General features: G+C 36.5%; 2 protein-coding genes across 2 annotated transcripts in view; both read right to left on the bottom strand.

Annotated features, from left to right (window-relative positions):
* VRK1 (VRK serine/threonine kinase 1) overlaps window positions 1-15,076 on the bottom strand; it is a 35,281-nt gene extending 20,205 nt beyond the window's left edge. Inside the window, 10 exon segments of the mRNA XM_075712558.1 lie at window positions 245-377; window positions 1,353-1,445; window positions 1,591-1,699; window positions 3,103-3,190; window positions 3,585-3,654; window positions 8,065-8,120; window positions 9,692-9,853; window positions 14,956-14,977; window positions 14,979-15,038; window positions 15,041-15,076. Of these exon segments, the coding sequence (XP_075568673.1) occupies window positions 245-377; window positions 1,353-1,445; window positions 1,591-1,699; window positions 3,103-3,190; window positions 3,585-3,654; window positions 8,065-8,120; window positions 9,692-9,853; window positions 14,956-14,977; window positions 14,979-15,038; window positions 15,041-15,076 (829 nt within the window).
* The window catches only part of PAPOLA (poly(A) polymerase alpha), a 461,100-nt gene that overhangs the window by 285,799 nt on the left and 154,782 nt on the right, over window positions 1-20,519 (bottom strand). The window lies entirely within an intron of this gene.

Below are 20,519 nucleotides of genomic sequence, written 5' to 3'. Positions count from 1 at the left end.
TTTATAAATTAAGGAAATCTATTTAAGAAAGTTACATTAAAGATACTGTAAATTAGTATCAAAGTAAAAGTTAGTAAATGGAAAAAAATAAAAATTCCAGCATAGTCCATACAGAAGAAAAAATATTTTTATCGATTCAGAAACACGGCTGTTTACAAAACTCAATGCAGCAAATAAAGTCTTTTGTGTTTATAAAAAGGATGCACAAATGCTTATTGCCAAAAAAAAAGTTTTACATCCTTACCCACACCCTTGTGTGCATCAATACTGGTATACTCAATAGTTCCATCATGACACCTTTTAGGATCTTCTTTATATACTTTGTGAACTCCTTCAGGACAGTATCGGTAGGCAAGTCCATAATCCACCAAGTACACCTGGTAATTTCCACAAAGAGTTTTAAGATTACAAAAACCATAAATACAAAAAATACATAAATAATAAATGCAACTCCCAACCATTCTCAGAACTTCTTAAAAAGTATTAAAAATGGTGATTTTTTTGACTTTAAATGATCCTTTCCTCAGTGCTTTATTGAGATTACTACATAGGATTCGAAAACAATGTGTCAGATAGGTTTTGTTTTCCATATAGCAGTCTGATCTGGAAGTCATTTCTTCCTGATGCAGAGGACAAGTACAGTAAAATAGTCTGTTACTAACAGCAATAAAGAAAAAAGACATAATGTTCACAACGTTATAAATACACTTACTGTCCTCCCCTCTTTAAAGTCAGCTGTCCCATTTGAACACTACTACATACTATTACTCCTCACTAACACCACAGTTACTTTAAGAGAACTGAGATTATTTTACTTATTTCATGAGCTAAAACATTTGGGCAAGAAGACATACATAATTCTGAAACTCTAATATGCATTGTTTGAATAGTGAAGAGAATTAAAATGCAGAAAAATGAAAGACTTCCATAAATCAAGTGGAACAATCAACACTTTAAAGACCAATTTTTCCAAGTAACAGAACACTTATCTGATGGATTTCTTGAACAAAGGAATGAGGTAACAATGCAGACAGGCAAACATAATTCACCAGTGTGCTATATAATTTTAAGCTTCCACCTGCAAATACCTATTTGTGAGTCGATTTTTTTATAATCTTTTTATAATTTTCTCTAGAATATTATTTAGGGCAAATAGTCAATTTGATAACTGTCCAGCAAAATGCATAAAAAATATCATAGAATATTAACTAGATATAAATGTCAAGCAGAAATAATGTTACCATATACATTCTTAAAAATGAGCTTCTGCTAGATTTCACAGGTTCAAAGCACTTCCATGTGTTGTCAAATAGAAGGTTTAAAACACGAGGAATAAAATGCATCAGACATACCTGATGAGGGTTCTTGTAACTCACAAGAAGATTTGAGGCCTTGATGTCTCCATGCACATATTCATGCTCATGGACGTATTCCAGAATATCAAGCTAACAAAACAAAATACAGTCATATAAATGCAGTACCCAGCTCCACCCAGCAGAGGACCTGTACTCAGCACAAAAGTGTGATTTAACCAAAAGACTTACACAGGGAAACCAGATTGTAAAAATGTATTATATTTTTTAAACTTACTATTCTCAGGCCTAATTGTAGTACAGTTTTATGGGAAAATCGCTTTGCATTCTCTTCATACATCTTCTGAAGATCTCTGCCAAACCGGTCCATTATCATAAATCGATAACTAAATTCAAGGAAAAAAAAACCAACAGCAAAGTTACTGAATTGTACTTAGCAAAGTATTTTATCTGTGTGTTAATTGTACAAATTACTGACTGAAAACATCTCTCTCAGAAGATAAACTGCAGGTATGCAGAAAACAAATATATGGAAAATACTTGACTTTTTTTTAATGTTGTACATCAATTCTTAACTTTTTTACATCAGCTAGTCAGAATTTCTTTATTCCTGGCTAGTTATGCAATACAGTAACAAGTACCCACAGAGGAAAATATCTGTATTGTAATTCACTGTAGGTAAAACCAAGCATCAATTACTTATACAGTAAAAAAATATATTTCTCTAAATGACTAAGTGGCTTAACATGGTTACTTAAAAAAGTTAGTTTCTTGAAATCTATTACAACCTTTTCTTAACCTCTTATTAAAACCAAAAATCTCCCACTTGCCAAAGGTGTTCTGATATTCATTGCTACAGCCAAACTGGTTCTATTACTATAAAGGCTCATAGTAGCTACACTGTAGAATCTCATGCATTAAACACTGAATGCAAGAAAATGTTTATTTGGGAGGAAAAAAAGAAAATTGTTACATTTACTTTTGCCTCTCCAAATTAATGTTGTTTTTACATTAGTTTTAAAGTTGAGGACCTACTGGAACAATAATATTTCTGACATACTAGGACACATACCAACTGCCCTATGTAGTGGTCCACACAAAGAAGCCTGACCTACTGTAAGCCGCCAGAGAACTACTAAAACTTCTTGCAGCATAGCTGTATACAGAAAGCCCACTAGGAAACAAGGACTGTTACATAAACAGGCATACCATTCAAGACCAAGGAAAAAAAAAACCCTTCATGACATGGAACAATACTAAAAACTATCCCTAGACTTAAAACGAATTTAACATGAGACTAGCAATTATTCTAGCTCACAAATTAAGTAAAAAAACAAACCTATCCCTTGATAGGAAAATAAAACAGATTTAGAGAGAGCACTAAGTCCTTTATATGTGTGAGTAAAAATACTCTTTAAGTGCACACCACAACAGAAGAAAAACTTTAAAGGCAGTCATATTATTCAAGGACTTAGAAGTCAACTTTATTTTAATTCAAATATGAAAAGCTTCTAAACCACATATATATAGCATCATTGTATTACAGCAGTGTTCAAGACAAATGAAAACTAAATCACTAAGAATGTAGTATACACAATTATGAGTAACACAGAGTACAGATAATTATCTATTCCTTAAACACACCCTGTTATGAACATGAAACTTTGTAGCAGAAATGAACAACATGAAGATAGGTGGAAAATACATCTTATAAAGTAAATTACGTTAAAAGGGATAGTGGTTGTGGATTAAATAAATCCCAGTATATTCTAACAAAAGATATATTCACCTGCTTCCATTTTTTTCATGCAAGCCAGAACCCCAATATCTTGGTACACCTAAATATTTCAGTTTATGGGACTTAGACCACTTCTGAACTGAAAATACAAATAAAGATAAGTTCATGAATTCGCATCAGGAGAGACTTACATAAAAAGAGAGTACTCACATCACTTACAGTTTCTGCATACATGTGAGCTGCTTATTTCATGGAAACTTGTATGCAAGGTATACTGGAAAGTTAATGACATATCCATTGTAGGACAGAGATGCAACTAAAGTTTCGATTTAGACAACACCATGAACACAACTATAAAGAACGTCTTACCAAAGAACCCTAATTTTACTGTATGTCTGAATTATATTTCAATCATTTAAAAATAATTTTTTAAATTACCTAAAAAGATTCTTTTAAAGTTCGACCTTACTCCTGTAGGCTCTATTTCCCTAAATGCTTGTAGTTCATTAAAAACATTTTAATAGACTGCTTACTTTCATCTGGCTTAGCAGCTCGCATGTAGAACTTTAACTCAGTAAAAAGAGGTCCATTCTGGCTGGGTTCCTTTAAGACAATTTGAAATTAGTTAAAAACTGCTGTGTTAGCGCCTAATAATTATTAAAAGCTCACAAAATGTAACATTCACCCTATAAAAGCATATTCTCCCTCAAATGTTCTACCCAGTGCTGATAAATTCAATAGAATACGTTCTTTTTATAAAAGAAGGCTGGCTCTAAAGTTATTTTTATTATAGATTGCTTAACATTAAGGGTATCAAAGAATCATTTCCCATAACAAAAGATTAAAGCATAACAAATTAACTGAAATATATAGAATTACCACCAATAATTGGCAGCAAAAGTTTAGCAGAGAACATTAAACAACATTCATTATCTCAGATTTTCCAGATTAAAGCTGGATTGTATCAGTTGCAATAGCAGTTAGTGAGCCTAAAATAACACCTGAAATTATTTGATGGAAAAGTCTTAACAAAAGTTAAATTCTTGCTGAACATAAGCTATTTTGTTCCCTTCATACATTAGTTGATCAAGGTAAGAATTGCAGAGCATTTTACAATTTCTGTTAAACTAAATTATAAGACCTATGCCTATTTTGACTTCAGTCTACCTTGTATTTAAGCTAACATAAGGTATTTCAGTTCCATTTTCTAGGCCCAAATCACTGGTGACCAGGTATTACAAGTAAAGAGAGAACTTGGTTTGAAAATACCAAAGCTTTGAAATACTCAAAGAACGGCAAATGGGCAAGTACCTTGACGCTACATTTCCAGAACTTAGTGCAGAAAAGAAAAAAATTTATTTCAACTCTTGCAATTTAATTAATTGATTTTGAGATAAGCTTAAGCAATTTGTTTTGTTTTGTTTTTTTGTTTACTTACTCATATATGTCCAAACTCATTCTATCTCAGTGAAAATACCTGTTTTGGAATATCCTACACTTAAAAAATCTAACCAAAAAGAAGTATGTGATTACTGACAAAGAAACCCTGAAAGAATACAATCACATGATATTAGCAAAAGTTCCAAGATATATAACATCAATCTTAAATGGTTTTAATTGTAACTTTTAAATGCAGATGTAGTGATCCAGAAAATTGCTAAAGGCCAGACTGTACCGCTCAGCTAACAGAGGTTTACTGCTGTCCGACATTAACGAAACAATGTAAAGAGATCAAACACACTGATGAACATGGGCTTTAGTGTGCATCTGATCTGATGTTGGCTCAGCGTAGGAAGACCAGTCAGAATAAGAGCAGAGACCAGCTTAGGCACCACTCCTAGGCCTGGACACTCAATCACAAAGCTACCACCTATCTCCACCTCACTTTCTGCAGCAGCATTGCCCTGATAAACAATGGAGCTAAAGCAACAGTTTTTTGGCCCCTGCTTGCGTGACCAATGTTCAGACTTAAGCCATCAACTGGGGGGAAAAAAAAAAACCAAACCAACTAGACCAACTGATCAATGCACATAAACTTCGGTACATGCATATTTACTTTCAGTTAGTTTATTTATCCACTATGGACAACAAATTAGTGATACAGAGATTATATATACAGAGAAGGGTTAAACAGCTGAATTCTTACACTGCAGTTATCTCAAACAAATGTTACTTGACCTACTCACTTGTTTCTGTGTAGCATAATCCATTAATACTCTAACTTAATTAGAATGTAAATTATACATATTCTTTTGATTCAATTTACATAGGTTTGAAGAATGTTATTTTCTTACTAAAATACAGCAAAAAACTGTAGGTGTTAAAAATTCTTAAAATATTTATCTTTACATAAATTATTCCACAAAAAATTATGTCTCTGCTGAAAAAAAGATACATCTTTCTCTAGTCACAGCAAATGCTGAAAATCTGGTATCTTTTCATATTTCGGGGGATGGATAAATGATTTAACCATAAAACAGATCTTCATGTTGGCTATGAAGCTGTTTCCCCATAATACCATTAATTCTACATACAGATAAATAAATGCATACGCTATGTTAAAAAGGCTCATGTAATGATGTCCAATATTTGCCATACTAGTCATCTTACAATACGCTAAAACCAGAAAGACTTCAAACACAAATTCCTACAACTTTATGCCCAGGGTCATTCTAAACACAATTTGCAAAACTGAAATTAATGTCTAATTAGAAAAGATTTCATAATAAAAGAGATTATAGAGTACATGTTGAAACCCAACAAATTTCTTCAAGTAGTATTTTAAGAATTCTGATCTTTTTCAGTCAGCAATTTAATGAAGTGTTATTAAACTCTGCATCCACTCCTGAACAATGACATCTGAAAGGTCCACATGTTAGAAAGCATTTCTTTTTTTAATAAAAACTGTGATTCATTTTGTACTGCTCAGACATCAATACTATGAGGATATGTCAAAGACTAAGCCAATTTCCATCCCGCTTTAATAGCTTAATTTGAAGAACATTACTATAGAAGCACATATTTTGTTTAACACTAATAATTGTTCAAAGCTGTTAACCACTTTGCTTCAGCTGATGGATCAACTAGGAATCACCCAGGCATCAGAAAATAGGCCCTTATCCGTAGTTGTGTTATAGTAGACTGTAGAGGCATAACACGTTATGGGTCATTTGTGAGGGCAGTGCAAAGACTGGGGCTACTCTTTATTGCCATAAAGACAAAAATTATAAAAGACAAATTAAAAGTGAGTAGTCATCTGGGAGATTAGCAGTGGGGGTACTTGCAAATTGCTGCAACAAAGTGAATCTAGCATAAAAGCAACCCAAAACTGACGACAACTCTTCTTATACTCAGAGCCCAAAGTGGAGGAGAAGAGCAGCAGATGAACAGGTTTCAACCTCGGCGAAAGAGGAGGATAGCAATTATGCACAGCATAAAATAATGCATATCAGATGATCTTCCAAGCAAGTCAAACTGGATTCTCCCATGAAAGTTAAATGGCCCTCTGCTTCCTGATCAGTGCAAACTCAGCAGGAGCCAGTAATTAGGAGCCAATGCCTCTCATAGGCAAGCCACTGCTGCTAACTTGAATGTCTGTTACCTGCCTCTAAAACAGGCCGCAGCTCCTGCATAATGGACACTCCCTGCCCTCGATGGCACAGGCTGGGCATGCAAAAGCAGGCTGCCACCATACAACAGCTGCAGGCTGGGGCTCCTGGTCTATTTGGAATTCCTGCCCACAAACACCTAAGGTGGCAGCAGCAGTACGCTAACATTGAAAGTGTGGTAGTTTGACATTTGCATCGTAAGCAGTGCTTTTTTCAGCAATTGACAACATTTCGGAAAAAGGGTCATCACCAACACTGTCTTGTGGTGTCTGAACAGTATCAAAACCAGTACTCTAGAATTTCCCTGTAGTCAGCAGATATAAATATCAAGATTAAAAGCACACACTAACTAAAATGTATTTTATTCTAAATTAACCTGATCTTTTAGTTTCAGTAACAAATGTAAGTATTAACATATTTACATAAGCGGCCAACTATTGCAGTAAAACATTTCAGTATCACCATATCGTTTAATAAATAAAAGATTAAAACATTGCAGTTCTGAACTGTGCTGAAGAATTGATTTTTTACACTGTGAAGTTCTTGTATAGTTTTCTGGCATTTGCTTTTGTCACAGGACCAGAATTACCACCAAGATAATGAATGGTCTGGATCTACTATGGCTATTCCCATATTCCCAGTTTTTTTACTAAGACTTTAGCAGGGAATCATATATAATAGTAGGATCTATACAGCATAATCTAGCAAAATTTAAGAAAAGATACTTTATACCTTAGGAAGAGAACATTATAGCCAAATCAAGTTAAATAAATCTTTTTTATTTTAATATTAAAAACATAAGAAAATTTCAACTAATAAAAATAATTTGCTGATTTGCTACAATGGGCTAAAAATGAGCTACCAACAATGCTTTTTATTCTCTCTAATCATTAGGTTAGAACTTATGTGTCAATGCCATTTTAATTCAATAGAAATTATAATACGTATGTGTTTTATGATAAAACATTTAAAGGATTTTATATCTGTGGGGATCTCGGGAATCAAAGTTTTGCTGTTTCTACTCCCAAGCCATCTGTCAGCTTACTAACATCCAGTGGTGAGCAACAGTTCACACAGGCTCACTGTTGAATCACAGAAATTCTCTAAAAGCTAGCCAGATTACATTCATTTTGTGATATTTGGGCTGTTTACAAGAAGCAGCAAACAGAACAGAATCTGATCCATTTCATGAACCTTTTTCAACTCCACTGATGCTCCATTATCCACCCTCATACACAGGAGTCCCAACTCTCAGCAGCATTCCTCTGTATCACCACACTTACTTTCATTTTAAACAGCATTATGCAATTGTATTATTTTCAGTCAGAAGATGTTTTAAATTACACATGCTATTCCAGAACAAACATTTTCAAGTTGCGAAGTAAAGATTCAAATGCTCTCTTACCACTTTTGCAACATAAGGTGCATCACTGCCAACTGACTTTGAAGAATTAACATCAGCTGTTAAAAAGGAAGCATTTATTAGTAGTGGGAGAGGAAGCTGTTACAAAACATACACTTATTTGCTATGCAGCATGGACAAACAAATGACAAAGCAATTAAGTACATGAACATGTATCAGTACCTTAGATTGTGGTGAGACAACTACTCTATATGGCCAGACTACTCATATGGATATGGTATGGCATGCTCCCTTCTGTTTCAGGAGAACAGGCAGTTTACTAAAGGAGTTCTTTTTTATTATTCAGTAACTTTTTCCCAGTCAATAGCATTTCTTTCCTTCTCTAAGACTGTGATGAACATACACAGTTGTGAACAAAGATGAAAAACACATTCTATACTATTCTGCCATGTCACGTATCCAGAAGTGACTTTCTGTTGCTACTAAGCTGTTGATATTTGTGACAGAAGGAGATACACATTTAAAGGACATCAAGTTAGGCAAGCACGAAGTACAGTCAGGGGCAATTTGCATTTGCATTTGTGCAAATGATTGGGAAGCAAGCAGAGGGCTAGCTTTGGCTTGAACAAAGCAGGAATTCTTAACACGAAGAACTACACAATTTGAGTGAGCTGGAACTCCAGTCTCAGTAAATCTAGTAGCTCATTGAGCAAGGCTGAGTAAGTAGTAGAGGGTTTCTCTGGCAAGAAGCCACCCACTGGTCCTGTTTTTCTTCTTAATCCACTTATGCTGCAGTCTGTTAATTTTGAAAGCAGGACAGATTATTAATTTTTTTTTTCAACTCAGTATTCAATTCAGTGCAACTTTTTCACCAAGAAGAGGAAGACCACAAATGCATAGGAAAAGAAAACCTTATTATCATGATCACATTAACTTTCATCCCTTCAAAATTGTTTGGAAAATTACTAGGGGCAATCAAGTTTTATTAATTCCCTGAGGTATCCTCAAGACCTCTCCTATCTGTTCAAATAACAGAGATACTAAGTATGGAACACTACCCACTAAAAGAAGTTCTCCTTGAATTCAATAAACAGCATTGCAAAACAAAATCTGTGCTGATGCTTTGAATGGTACAGTCCAAGATTTCAATTTGTTTTGAGCACTGCTTACATAAAAATAGCATATGACTTATGTCAGAAGTTCACAAGGCAATGAAAAAGTCAAAAGCAGCACCAAAGTCAAAACCAGCCAAAATACTGGCTGATCAGTAGCCTCCATAGAATATGCTTAGACAGTTTCAGTTCAGAGCTTGTGATGTAAGGACACTTATGCAAAAATCCCTTCTTTCAGCCAGACCAAAAATCAAATTTAAATAAATGCTAAACTATCCTTTCACTGCTAAAAAGTAATAAAGATTTTGGTTTAAAAAAAATGAATGAACTACCACTGGAATCTCATACAAGAACAGTGCTTACAATGACCATTTGTCCACTCTTGTCTTTTTTTCCAACACCATGAACCAAGCTATGGTTGTAGTAAAAAAAAAAAAAAAAAAAATCACTTGAAGACATTCTGCGTTTCTAACTTAGGGTCAATTTTTCATTGCTTTGAATAAGAATAAACATCTCACTCTCCATTTTAAAGCATTATCAAAGATAACTACACTTACCAAGGTATAGGCGTCCAAAGCCTCCTTGCCCTACAGGGACACCTAATTTCCATTCTTTTCTTGAGGTATCTGCTAGAACCTCCCCCACAGCAAACACTTCAGCAAGTTTCCTTTTTGCAGGGGCTCTTTTTCCAGCAGTCTTCTTATTATTTGGCATTTTCCCTGGAGGGAAAGGAGAGAAGGGAAGGAAAAAGAAAAGAAAACTATGGGTTACATACTGACCGGATTTATTTTATATAGGAATCTGTTAGAAGCATGAAAAAGTATGGATTGTTTAAGTTTTAATTTGTTACTACAAAGATACTTTGAAAGAAATACAGTAAGTAGTTTCATTGGCATGAATCCTAACAGAAAAAAAACTACTTTTCCAGGTATCACAAAAAGATTTGACAGCAAAAATCTTCACGAGAGAAACCTATTAGAAGACCTTGTATAATACATGCTAGAAAAACCTCAGAATCTATCATACTCAATCAATCACAACTGACTGTAGGTCTAAAGTTAGGAAAAGGTAAATTAATGAAATAAAGCTCATCAGTTTTCCTGGAGTGAAACTTGCTTACTGAAGAAGTGTCATATAGTCCAAGTGCTCATACCCCAAAAATTAAGCCATTCAAACAGTTAATTATTTTTTCTCCTATGTAACTGCAAGCAACAAAAATGGAAGTCTGCTTATATTGTTCACAGGGCAGCATTTAGTAGATCATCAACAAACTAGTACATCACTACCTATTTTGAGATCATAAATGTAGAAGTATTACCGTTGCCTTCTCCCAGCTTCAGGTCTCAGATAAGCAATATTTCCAGAAGTAATGTAACAGCCCACTGGAACCAAATAAGTGCATCTTTCTGCAGAACAGGCCTCATTTGAGTTTTTAGGAGAGCCAGATTTTGATTCAGTAAAAGAACTTACTGAATATGTAGCCATGATACGGCAAAGAGTGCACTAGATCTCTTTATATGAAAGGCCTTCATAATTTGTTTTACAAAGACCTGATCCTTCCCTCTACCTTATGAAGATAAAAGGCATACAGACACATTTATTTTCTAAAAGACACCGTTCCAACGGGTGGGATTTTATTATCATTATTTTATTTTGCTTGAGGAAGCAGGAAGGAATATTAATACACAATTCAGGAAGTTTCTGGGTAACAAAATAACTTTCTCCCATTACTCTAGCTACTCAATACAATAACCCTAAGCCAAATGCAGTTACCTAACATCAGTTTTCCTCTTTTAGTTCTAATGTTGCTCTAGGACTTTTTTTTAGTTTCCAAAACAGAAAACCACATAACTATGACAGCTGTTCCAAAAGAAGCTTTAAGCAGCTTCTCAGGACACCCAGATCAGGAAAAGGATTAAAACAAAGGACAGACTGAAACCATTAGAAGTGGTGGTAATGGGAAAATAAACCAAAAGTCTGGAGCCCCAGGACTGACTCAGGTAAGCAGAAAAAGAAAGCACAAAAATCAGCAGTTTTGCCTAATGACTCAGATGTAGGACAAGATCACAGTCATTCAGAGATAACAAGATTCAGTCATCTGAAGGGTACAAAAACATATATAAAATGAGCATATTGTCCTCAAGCTAAGAACGATATAAGAGACATGAAGAGGGCTTGAAGGACTGCATCCCTTGACCTCTGAGTTACTACAAATAATTCCAGTGAGACTCGGACAGATGCATTTAGGTGCTTGAATGCTGGACAGACTGCTGTTCAGTAAAAGAAAAATTTGTAGCCTCTTTTTCAACAAAGCTAGAAAGCCAGTAAAATAGAACTATTGATACGCTTCACATCTTTGACATTCACAGCAAGTCTCTTGATAGTAGCCTCGTTTGAGAGGGAATTAAGTTTACTTAAAATAGCTCTTCAAGAGTATTAAAGGAAGAGCTGGTGTTTCCCTCTTTTTTTTTTTCCCCCCTCCCTTTTTTTGTTTAACATGGTCAATAATTGTATGCCTGAAGGTATTTAGTTAAAAAAAAAAAAATTAATGACAACTTCCCTTTATCCATAAAAGCAAAAATTCAAAATGGACATAAGTTTGAACGTCCCCAGCTGGGAACTCTGCCCTTAACAAATACACTAGATACACATACATGGTTTCTTGGCTGTCTATATTCATACCCATCTGTTAAGATGGCACTGTGCCTACTTACAAGTTGGTCAAACTATCAGTAGGCCATAGGTGCCAAACACTGATCGCTTTCAATGGGCAGCATGCACAATACTAAGCACTCACTCTTTTGCAAAAAAGCTGTTATCCATGGAAATATTTTAGCAATGGCTGCACATGCTTTCACATTTATTTGGATAAATCCATTCAAGGATCTTGTATTGATTGAAACCAAAAACACCTGGAGACTGCAAAAATTTTCTACATGAAAATGTAGAACTGGGGAAAAAAATAATTAAAAAAGATAATGACATTTTAGTGCAAATTCTATCACCCTATGTGCTTTTCAACTCACAATACAGCAAACATGAGGGGTTTGTCAGGAAACTTATGAACCAGCAAACGTGATGTAGAGCTGCCTACTGTACATGGCACAACTGGAATAAAGTCATCTACTTCTCCCTAAAATCACCTTTAAAAATTCACACACATACAAAAAGTCACCTTTAACCTTCCTGAATCTCAATTACCTCTCCCCATCAGTAAATGGAAATATTTTCTATCCCACAGGTACTGTGAAGCTTAATTCATTAGTGCCTGCAACCATGCCGAAGTCCTTGGAAACAGAGTGCCATAGATGTCAAGTACTATACTATCATTCAAGTATCAAACAGACCCGACCCTACTTAGCTAAGATATCCGACAAGAACAATTTTCAAGGTGCATGAATATAAACAGCAGCATTTTATGTGGCTACAGTATGCTCAAAACAAAGATTTTGCTACTAACAAGTATGAATAACAGAAGTCTATTTGTCTAAACTCTCTCCAGAAGCCTCTTAGTACTACAAAGGCTATTTCTCCTGCTTCTCCCTAATAAAACATCTTGGAAGAAACTGAATACGCTGTACTCGAGATATGCAGACAATTTTGCATCAATAGTGCTATTAGTGGTGTTATCTTTACAAATGTTGTCTGCAATGCTTGCTACTCTAGTGATACTTGAACTCTTAGAATAAATATGAATAGCCACTTCTCAATTTCGTTGGCATCCATTCTCAATAAAACTCTAAAATTAATATAAATTGAATTTATTTTGAAGGAAGTATTTCTGCTGTGTGACAAGTCAGACTGTTTTTTTCCTGATCCTCCTCCTCTTATTCTCTGGAAATTGTCGTTTTTATGGTTGTTTATCTCAGTAGAACCTACTTTCATTCTCAACACAGAGGAGGCATGCTGGTGACCTGTGCTCCTCTTCATGAATAGGTAGTCCCAGCAAGACCGGAAATCTACACATCAGTAATACTGTTCATCAGTCATAGCAAGACATCTAAGTCTGCCTGCAAAAAAGGAAATAAAGACAAGCAAAAAAACAAAAACAAGTTTTTGCTCAAGGAGTAGGAGGGAAAGAACAGGACACCTTAAGACTTCTGAATACTGCAGAACTGTTTCATAGGAGCGACCACCAAAAAAAAAAAGTACCTGAAGTATCAGTGACTTGTAATACCAAGTGAGGTAGATAGTGAACAAAGACTTTCTTGCATAAGTTGGACTTTCTGTGACTGATCTATCATTTTGCTACATTTCTGAGTATCACTGTAATCTCATTTCCTGGCGATTCAGACATCTGACAAATAATGGTACCTATGGAGGAAGAGGCACTAGGGTTCTTTCCCCAAGACATAAGAAAACGTCTTTTCAGACAAAATGAGTGAATGTACGTTGGTGGGCCACAATTAATGAGAAGCATTTCATCACAATAGCACCATACTGGTCAAACTGAACACTTTTTTCTCTTTGTTTTGGATTTTCTCTTTTTTTGTTAAACACACTAAGATGACTTTTTAAAATTTCAGAATGCAGCTTGTTCAGAGACAGGAAACATTTACAAGAGGAATTACTGTGTTGCTAACTAACTTTAAATGCTTTCTCAAGAATACGTTTTCTTCTTTTGAAAAGTATTTAAGGTTCTCCTGAGAATCCTGAGCATCGCTCAAATAGTTATTACAATAAAGAACACAGTAAGCTATATAAGATGCCAAATCATCTGTCACTCCAAATCACCTCACCACCAAACCAACAGCAAGTACCTGTGCATATGAGACACTCAAAGGTTTTTGGATAGTTTGGCACACTATACAAAAATCAACAGCTCTGAAATTCATTAGGAATCCTACCTCATTTGGCGACTATCCCCAAGAATTAAGTGGGCAGCTTATTCCTACAGATACAGGATTCCCTATGAATTAATAAAAGCTTTACGCACAAATTGAAAACGAAAGAAAACAATAGGGTTCACCCTGCCTGCAACTGTGTAAGTCTTAAAAAAATGGCAAATGGCGAAAAACAGGAAGTGAAGAAAAAACACAACCACTAACAGACAGAAAACAGCTTAGCCCAGTTCTTACACAACAGGCCTCTCCTAATCCTAAAATTGCAGATTTTTATTTGTGATTTGTAGGTTCGTATTTAAAAAAAAAATACTATGTTTACTTTAAAGCAAAAGTCAAGAATGCCTCCCAACCAAGGTGATATTTTGTTTATTTGCCACATCGGGATGTTCGAAGGTTACAAACCTCTAAGTGGCACTAAGCATAGCTTTTACTCCCCCTCCCCCACCTCGCCTTAATGCTAAAAAAAACCCCAAACCAACCCCTAACACGAAGGAAAGCAACCTAGGCCGTTGCCATCACAGACAGCTTTAGAGCCAGCAGCCCATGAAGGCGAGGGAAGCGGGGTGCAGCAGACCCCTAGGGTGAAACTGAGGGAGCCCTTACCCACCTGTCCCCATTCACAGAATCATAGAATCGTTTAGGTTGAAAAAGACCTGTAAGATCATCCAGTCCAACTACATTCTCTCCCTCCCTGCTGACCCAGGAAGATGCCTCCGGTGCCACGGGCTGGGACGGCGGGGGGAGCAGGGAAGGTACCTTCCTTACCCCCGGTAGCAGACGATTGGGAGGAACAGGGCCCGAGCGGGCCCCGGCGGTAGCACCCGCCTCCTTAGCGAGGGAAGCGGGAAAACCGGCCGCAAGCTGCCAGAAGAGCCGGGGAGGCACGGCAGGCCGAAGGAGAGGCGAAACAGCGCCCCAAAACTCGCCCCCTAAAAAAAGAAAACTACACCCCAAAAGCAGACGCCGGCTTCAAATACCTCTTCCGCGCCCAGGCCCGGCCGCCGCTCTTTCCGCCCCGTCCGAAATTCCCGCACTGCGAGGGGCCCTCAGGCGGCCGGCCCGCCCCAGCGCTCACCTCCCACCATCGCCCGCGCCCATTGGTCCGCCGAGCCACGGCCGCCCGCCCTCGCCCCGCCTCTGGCGCGGTGCCTGCTGGGAAGTGTAGTCACTGACCTCCGCGGGCAACAGCCCGCGGAGGTCAGTGACTACACTTCCCAGCAGGCACCGCGCTCGCGATGGGCCGAGAGCTGAAGTATTTTAGAGGGTAGCTGTACGAAATCTCAGCGTTTTAAGCCAAAATAAGTTTGGGAACGGCCTTTGTCAGGCTGATGCCGTGTGGCGATAACCCCTGTCTGGGAAACAGGGCAAGACACAGGCCGACGGGTGTCCGGCGAACAAGGTAATGCAGCAGTTCGCCATCTTGTGTGACTGATGCCCAGGCCAAAACTGACCCATCAGAGCCTGCACTTACACGTTACCTCATTACATACCGTTACATACCTCATGATTTTACCTACTTACTACTTCCCTGTCAGACCCTTTCTGATTTTACCCACTACGGCCTGGCACAGTTGTGCGATGGAGCTTCACCCTACTCTGAAGGAGCTTTTTATCTACGCTTTGACAAAGCCTGTGTTTACTTAGTCCTGACTGATTTTTTTAACGGGTTCTGTGACACTGTTTTGAGTGCACAAGAATGTTTTGCAAAATTAATAATAATTGCAAAGTTTTATGAAAAAGAACCCATGCCTTCAAAGGGTCAGCATGAATTCTGAGTTTTTCCTCTTCTGATTGTCTTTCCTCCCCATCCCAATCTCCTTTTCTTCAGGTCCCAGTCAAATCATACAGCGTTGGTTCATCTAGCAGGTCTGATCCATCTGTCATCCGGTATCACTACATCTCCTTCTTTTGTTGTCAGGTACATCGCGTGCACACCCACACTTGCTTCTGCAGAGCTGTGAAGTGGGAGACAGGCATGGAAGATTAAAGACATGTCAAAACAGGGGATTTAGGGGATGAGGCAGGAAAATAAAAGGATAATGAGTTTGTGTTGTTAATTTGCTGGGGGTTTTAAACCTTTAAAAAAAGCATTATGTTTTCGTAGAATGCTTTGGGTTGGAAGGGACCTTGAGAGATCATCGAGCCCAACCCCCCCCAGTAAGCAGGGATTGAACCTGTGAACTTGGCATTATTAGCACCATGCTCTAACCAACTGAGCTAACCCAGCTGGTTTTCATGGCCATCATCTTTACATGCTGCAATTTTAGGAGTACTAAATAGCTTAAAACAAACTAAGAACTAGCGTTCCATAGTATGTTCGTCATGGTAGTACTTATATGGACTATTTCTTTGAAAACTTGGCTACATTAGGAATAATAGAAATGTATACTAGGAATCCTGCAGGCGTTCAAGAATCTGAGCTGTTCTGAATGTTATAGGGTATTACTGCTCATAGGAAAGACCAAAAGATTGTTTGAAAGAAGTGGAGGACACTACCACACATGATAGCATTTCACTTGCTCTTTAATATTATTCTTTTTAATATACTATTCTTTTTAATATCAGATTACTGGGATCATGAAAACATTTTAAGATGCTGATATAGAAAATAAAATGAAAAATTTAATAGATATTCCATTCATTCCTTTAGTGAAAAGCTAATCTTTAGGATGTCAGTCTGAAAACAGTCTTAACAATGAGGCCATAGAGATCTAAAGGAAATTCTGCTATCCCAGCTAAAAGTTTGGCCAAAAAATGTTCTCTTCCTTGCATGCAGGGAGAAACCCAGACCTCATTGTGCCTCTGATTTTGCTCCATCGAGCCAGAATAATCAGTTCAGTTTTAAGCAAAAGGCACAGTTTCAATATACCAATCCTACTTCTTATTAACAAAAACATGAGATTCTGCCAATAAACCATCAGGGCAGAGACTTTCATGTATTATGTTTCCATACACTAAAGGGCTGGATTTTTGTTTAGCCAACCTGGATGCATTTGCTTTAATACCACTACAGCTGGAGATTGTTCAAGTATTAACCAAATCCGAAGTGGCCACAACTTTTCTCGGATGTTCCCTAAATACTGTCAGTTGTTTGGCTGGCTCTCAGAAAAGCAAGTATTGACCAAACAATCAAAAGCATAGGATGGGTTTCTCATTATCATCCTTCACTGTAATGTGTAGTAAGAGCATTCTTGAAATGTGCTGACTGCAACTTTCAAACATGCTTTAAGAATTATTTTGATAATTGTGTTTGATTCTTCTCCAGAGAGAGGACTTCATATCTTTTCCTTAAAAGATCTCTAATCTGAAATGCAATGGGTAATCCAATCTGTGTGTGCACTACAGATGCAGCTGTTAAAAAGAGTTCAAATGCTACTTTTATATAGAAGTAAATACTCATTATATACTGTACTGTAGTATATAGGCAGTTAGATACTTTTAATTTAGCAATGGGATAAAAAGTATCACATTTTGAATATGGCTTGACAAGAACAACTGAAGAGACAGTGATCAAACTGCAGTATAAACTCTTCTAAACCAGCATCTCATAAAATAACCTAGATTGATTAACCTTAAAAGTTTTCAGAAGACTGGTGAACCTGCAGAGTAAATGGAGAATAGCCATTTCACAAATGGGTGTTCTTTCAGGAGAGCTACGTGTACTCATCTGTTTCAGAAGACATGCAAGTTACATCCTCATTACTAGGAGAATATTAAGAATGTTCCTCAAAAGTCTCAAAATAGCACAAAGAACATTTGAATCCTCCTACCTCACCAAAAAAAAAAAAAAAAGAAAAAAAAAGTGAAACGTTCCACATTATTTAGCCTCACAATTTCATTCTACAGTAAGAAAACTGAGGCATAGATTGATTAAAATATTTGCTTAAGGTCTTCAGAGATTATTAGGCAAGGTCAGAAATGTAGCCCAAATGTCTTAAGTGGGTTCAGTGCTTTCTCACACAGCTGAGTAGAATGCAACACAGGAATGCATGAATGTGAGGGTTCCAGTAAAAATACCAAATAAGAGAATGCCAAATGTTTGCAGGTAGTGAGACAGTGTGTTATACTTCAGTTAGGCTCATTTCTGCTTTAGCATAGAGTTTTTTAGGCTGTGATTCATGGACTAAAGGTCTGCAAGATATCAGAAGGGAATACCGGAGCAAAGCATGCACACATGCATTTCCACATGCAAGTAAGCAAGCAACAATCTAGAAATGTAGAAGTAATACAACATTTCCCTTAAGTTTTGTTCTTGAAAATTATTGCCATAAAACCTCACAAGATTTTTGTTTATTTCTTTATAGAAAGAGTAAATGACCTTTGGATTTAAAAAGTTATTAAAGGCCACAGTGGTATTTTTGCATGATGTTCTTCACATTTCCACTCTTCCAAAAATTACAGAATTAAGTGGCTCAGAACTCCAGCATGTATTGCCTTTCTGCAGTCCTTTTATTTTTCTACTTTGCAAAATAAGATAAGTCCTTATACATTTCACAAACACTTTGCTATACTACACACAATGTTTTATAAAAGCAAAAAATAATAAAAAAAAAAGTTTTAAAAAAAATCAACAGACAATTCCAGAATCAATGGGGGGACTGTCTCACCACAGATGCTCGATGAAAGAGTACATATGCACTATACTCAGCTGTCCTAACTGGGGTTTGAGGAGCACAGACAGGAGTAGAGATTAGAGATTACTGTTCCTAAAATTCACCGCAGTATTTGCTTCAAATTACAGTCATCTTGAAGTGCTAGACCAAAAAAGTTTTGCTAAAAACCTGCTGGTCAGAGGCCTTAAACAGTTTGAGAAGGAACAGCAGTTCTTGACTCAGTAGCCTTGTGTTACCATCCGCCCACAGTGTGCCTACTGTGGTGTACAAAGAATTATGCTTCCCATCCTAGCTATGTGTTATCCTGCAGTGCGAGTATACTGACACTAGGGAAAAAATGTTGTTACTGCAACCTTGCTTTCTTTTTTTCCTCTCATTCACATTTCACACTATTTTCCTCAGTGGAAAGATGTGTATAAATTAAATGAAGGGTGTGGGTTTTTTCCTCTAATGTACTTTTATTAAACTTTAAAAGGGTAATCGCTATTCTCTAAGAATAGCAGTGTGGTGCTCCGGAGTTGTCTTTGTTCATCCATTAATATACATTCTTAGAGTATTTAAAATTATCTGCCTGGTAACCTCAGAGCTTGTGTGTATTTTAGGAGACCAGTACAACATCCTATTGTGTCTTGAGTGCTATTAAAAGCCAGCTAGGAACAAAATTGGTTTTGCCACATGTTTAAGATCTTTCCAGGTGTTTTTACAAGTTAGACTGATTTTTGTATTTGATTAGATAGGAATTTGAATTTTTGTTTATTAATTCCTTCAGAATGTAGTGAATAAGAAACCAGAGAGAATCGACTATTATATTGAATATTCAATCCATTTGATGAGACAAATTTTTTGCTCAATAAAGTTATTACAAGTCTGTCTAGAAAATTACACATGAGATAATGCTGTCACCTAAGTTCTCCTCACCAAACGAAGGTGCAAGATTGTTTCATAATAGGATCAAGTTCTTAAAGAACTTAATAAAAAAATCACTTCAGCAAATAAATATTTACCCCTTTTTACAAATGATGAATCAGTCACAGATGCTGAGTGAATGTTTAGCTTGATGTGACAAAGGAAATTTGTAATAAATGTCAAAGACCTGGATTTCTTGAGTCCTTTTTCTATATTATGAATTACAAAACCATTATTAATTGTACTGTTCAAAACATTAAATTCAAAATTAAGATGCAGAGGCAGAAAAGGTCTTTGTAAATCTTGCAGCTCTTTGAAAATATCCTGTGTCATTCCCCAAGTTAAGCAGTTAAATAGATGAAGGAACAGAATATGGGAAAGAAGAGGTCCAAATACAGAGTACCCAATAAGTTAATGGAAAGGGGATGGAGCATTAGAAGACTTAATGAAAATGCTGTGGAAGAAAAGCTGCAGGGTCAGATCCATTGGAAGTTTCACTTTTTCTGGAAGTTTTGTGATGCTAACAGGCATGTGATTTGAAGCTGTTAAAGGGAATCGTTTTAAATAACTTGAAGCTTCTAAGACTAGAGTTTGTTTGAAGTGCATTAAATTAATCCAAATTAAAGGACTTTCATGAGTTTCTAAAGGGTTTGTATGTTTTCTTTGGTCAAGGTCCAAACTCATATGCATGGGCAGTTTTTTCTACTTAAAAACAAATGACTGGACTGACTTGGATATGAAGTGGCTTCACCCATCTTAGTTAGAAGCTATATTTATAGGTATGCATACATTTTATCTGGCGAGCACTGTATATCCTACACTGTGGATACATTCACATGCACACAAACAGTACATGGAGTCTACTATAATGATACAAAGAACTTCTGTTTATCATCAAACATTTCATATATCCCATTACATGTGAAAGAATTATTATCTGTCCTGTTGCAGTGCAATGCTTTTTCCTATAATGGAATTTTACTCTGCAAATTTATTTTGGTATTAAAAGGTTCCACTTTATA

Source organism: Pelecanus crispus, chromosome 6 (assembly GCF_030463565.1).
Source record: "Pelecanus crispus isolate bPelCri1 chromosome 6, bPelCri1.pri, whole genome shotgun sequence".
NCBI lineage: Eukaryota > Metazoa > Chordata > Aves > Pelecaniformes > Pelecanidae > Pelecanus > Pelecanus crispus.
This window is presented reverse-complemented; position numbering and strand designations above follow the sequence as displayed.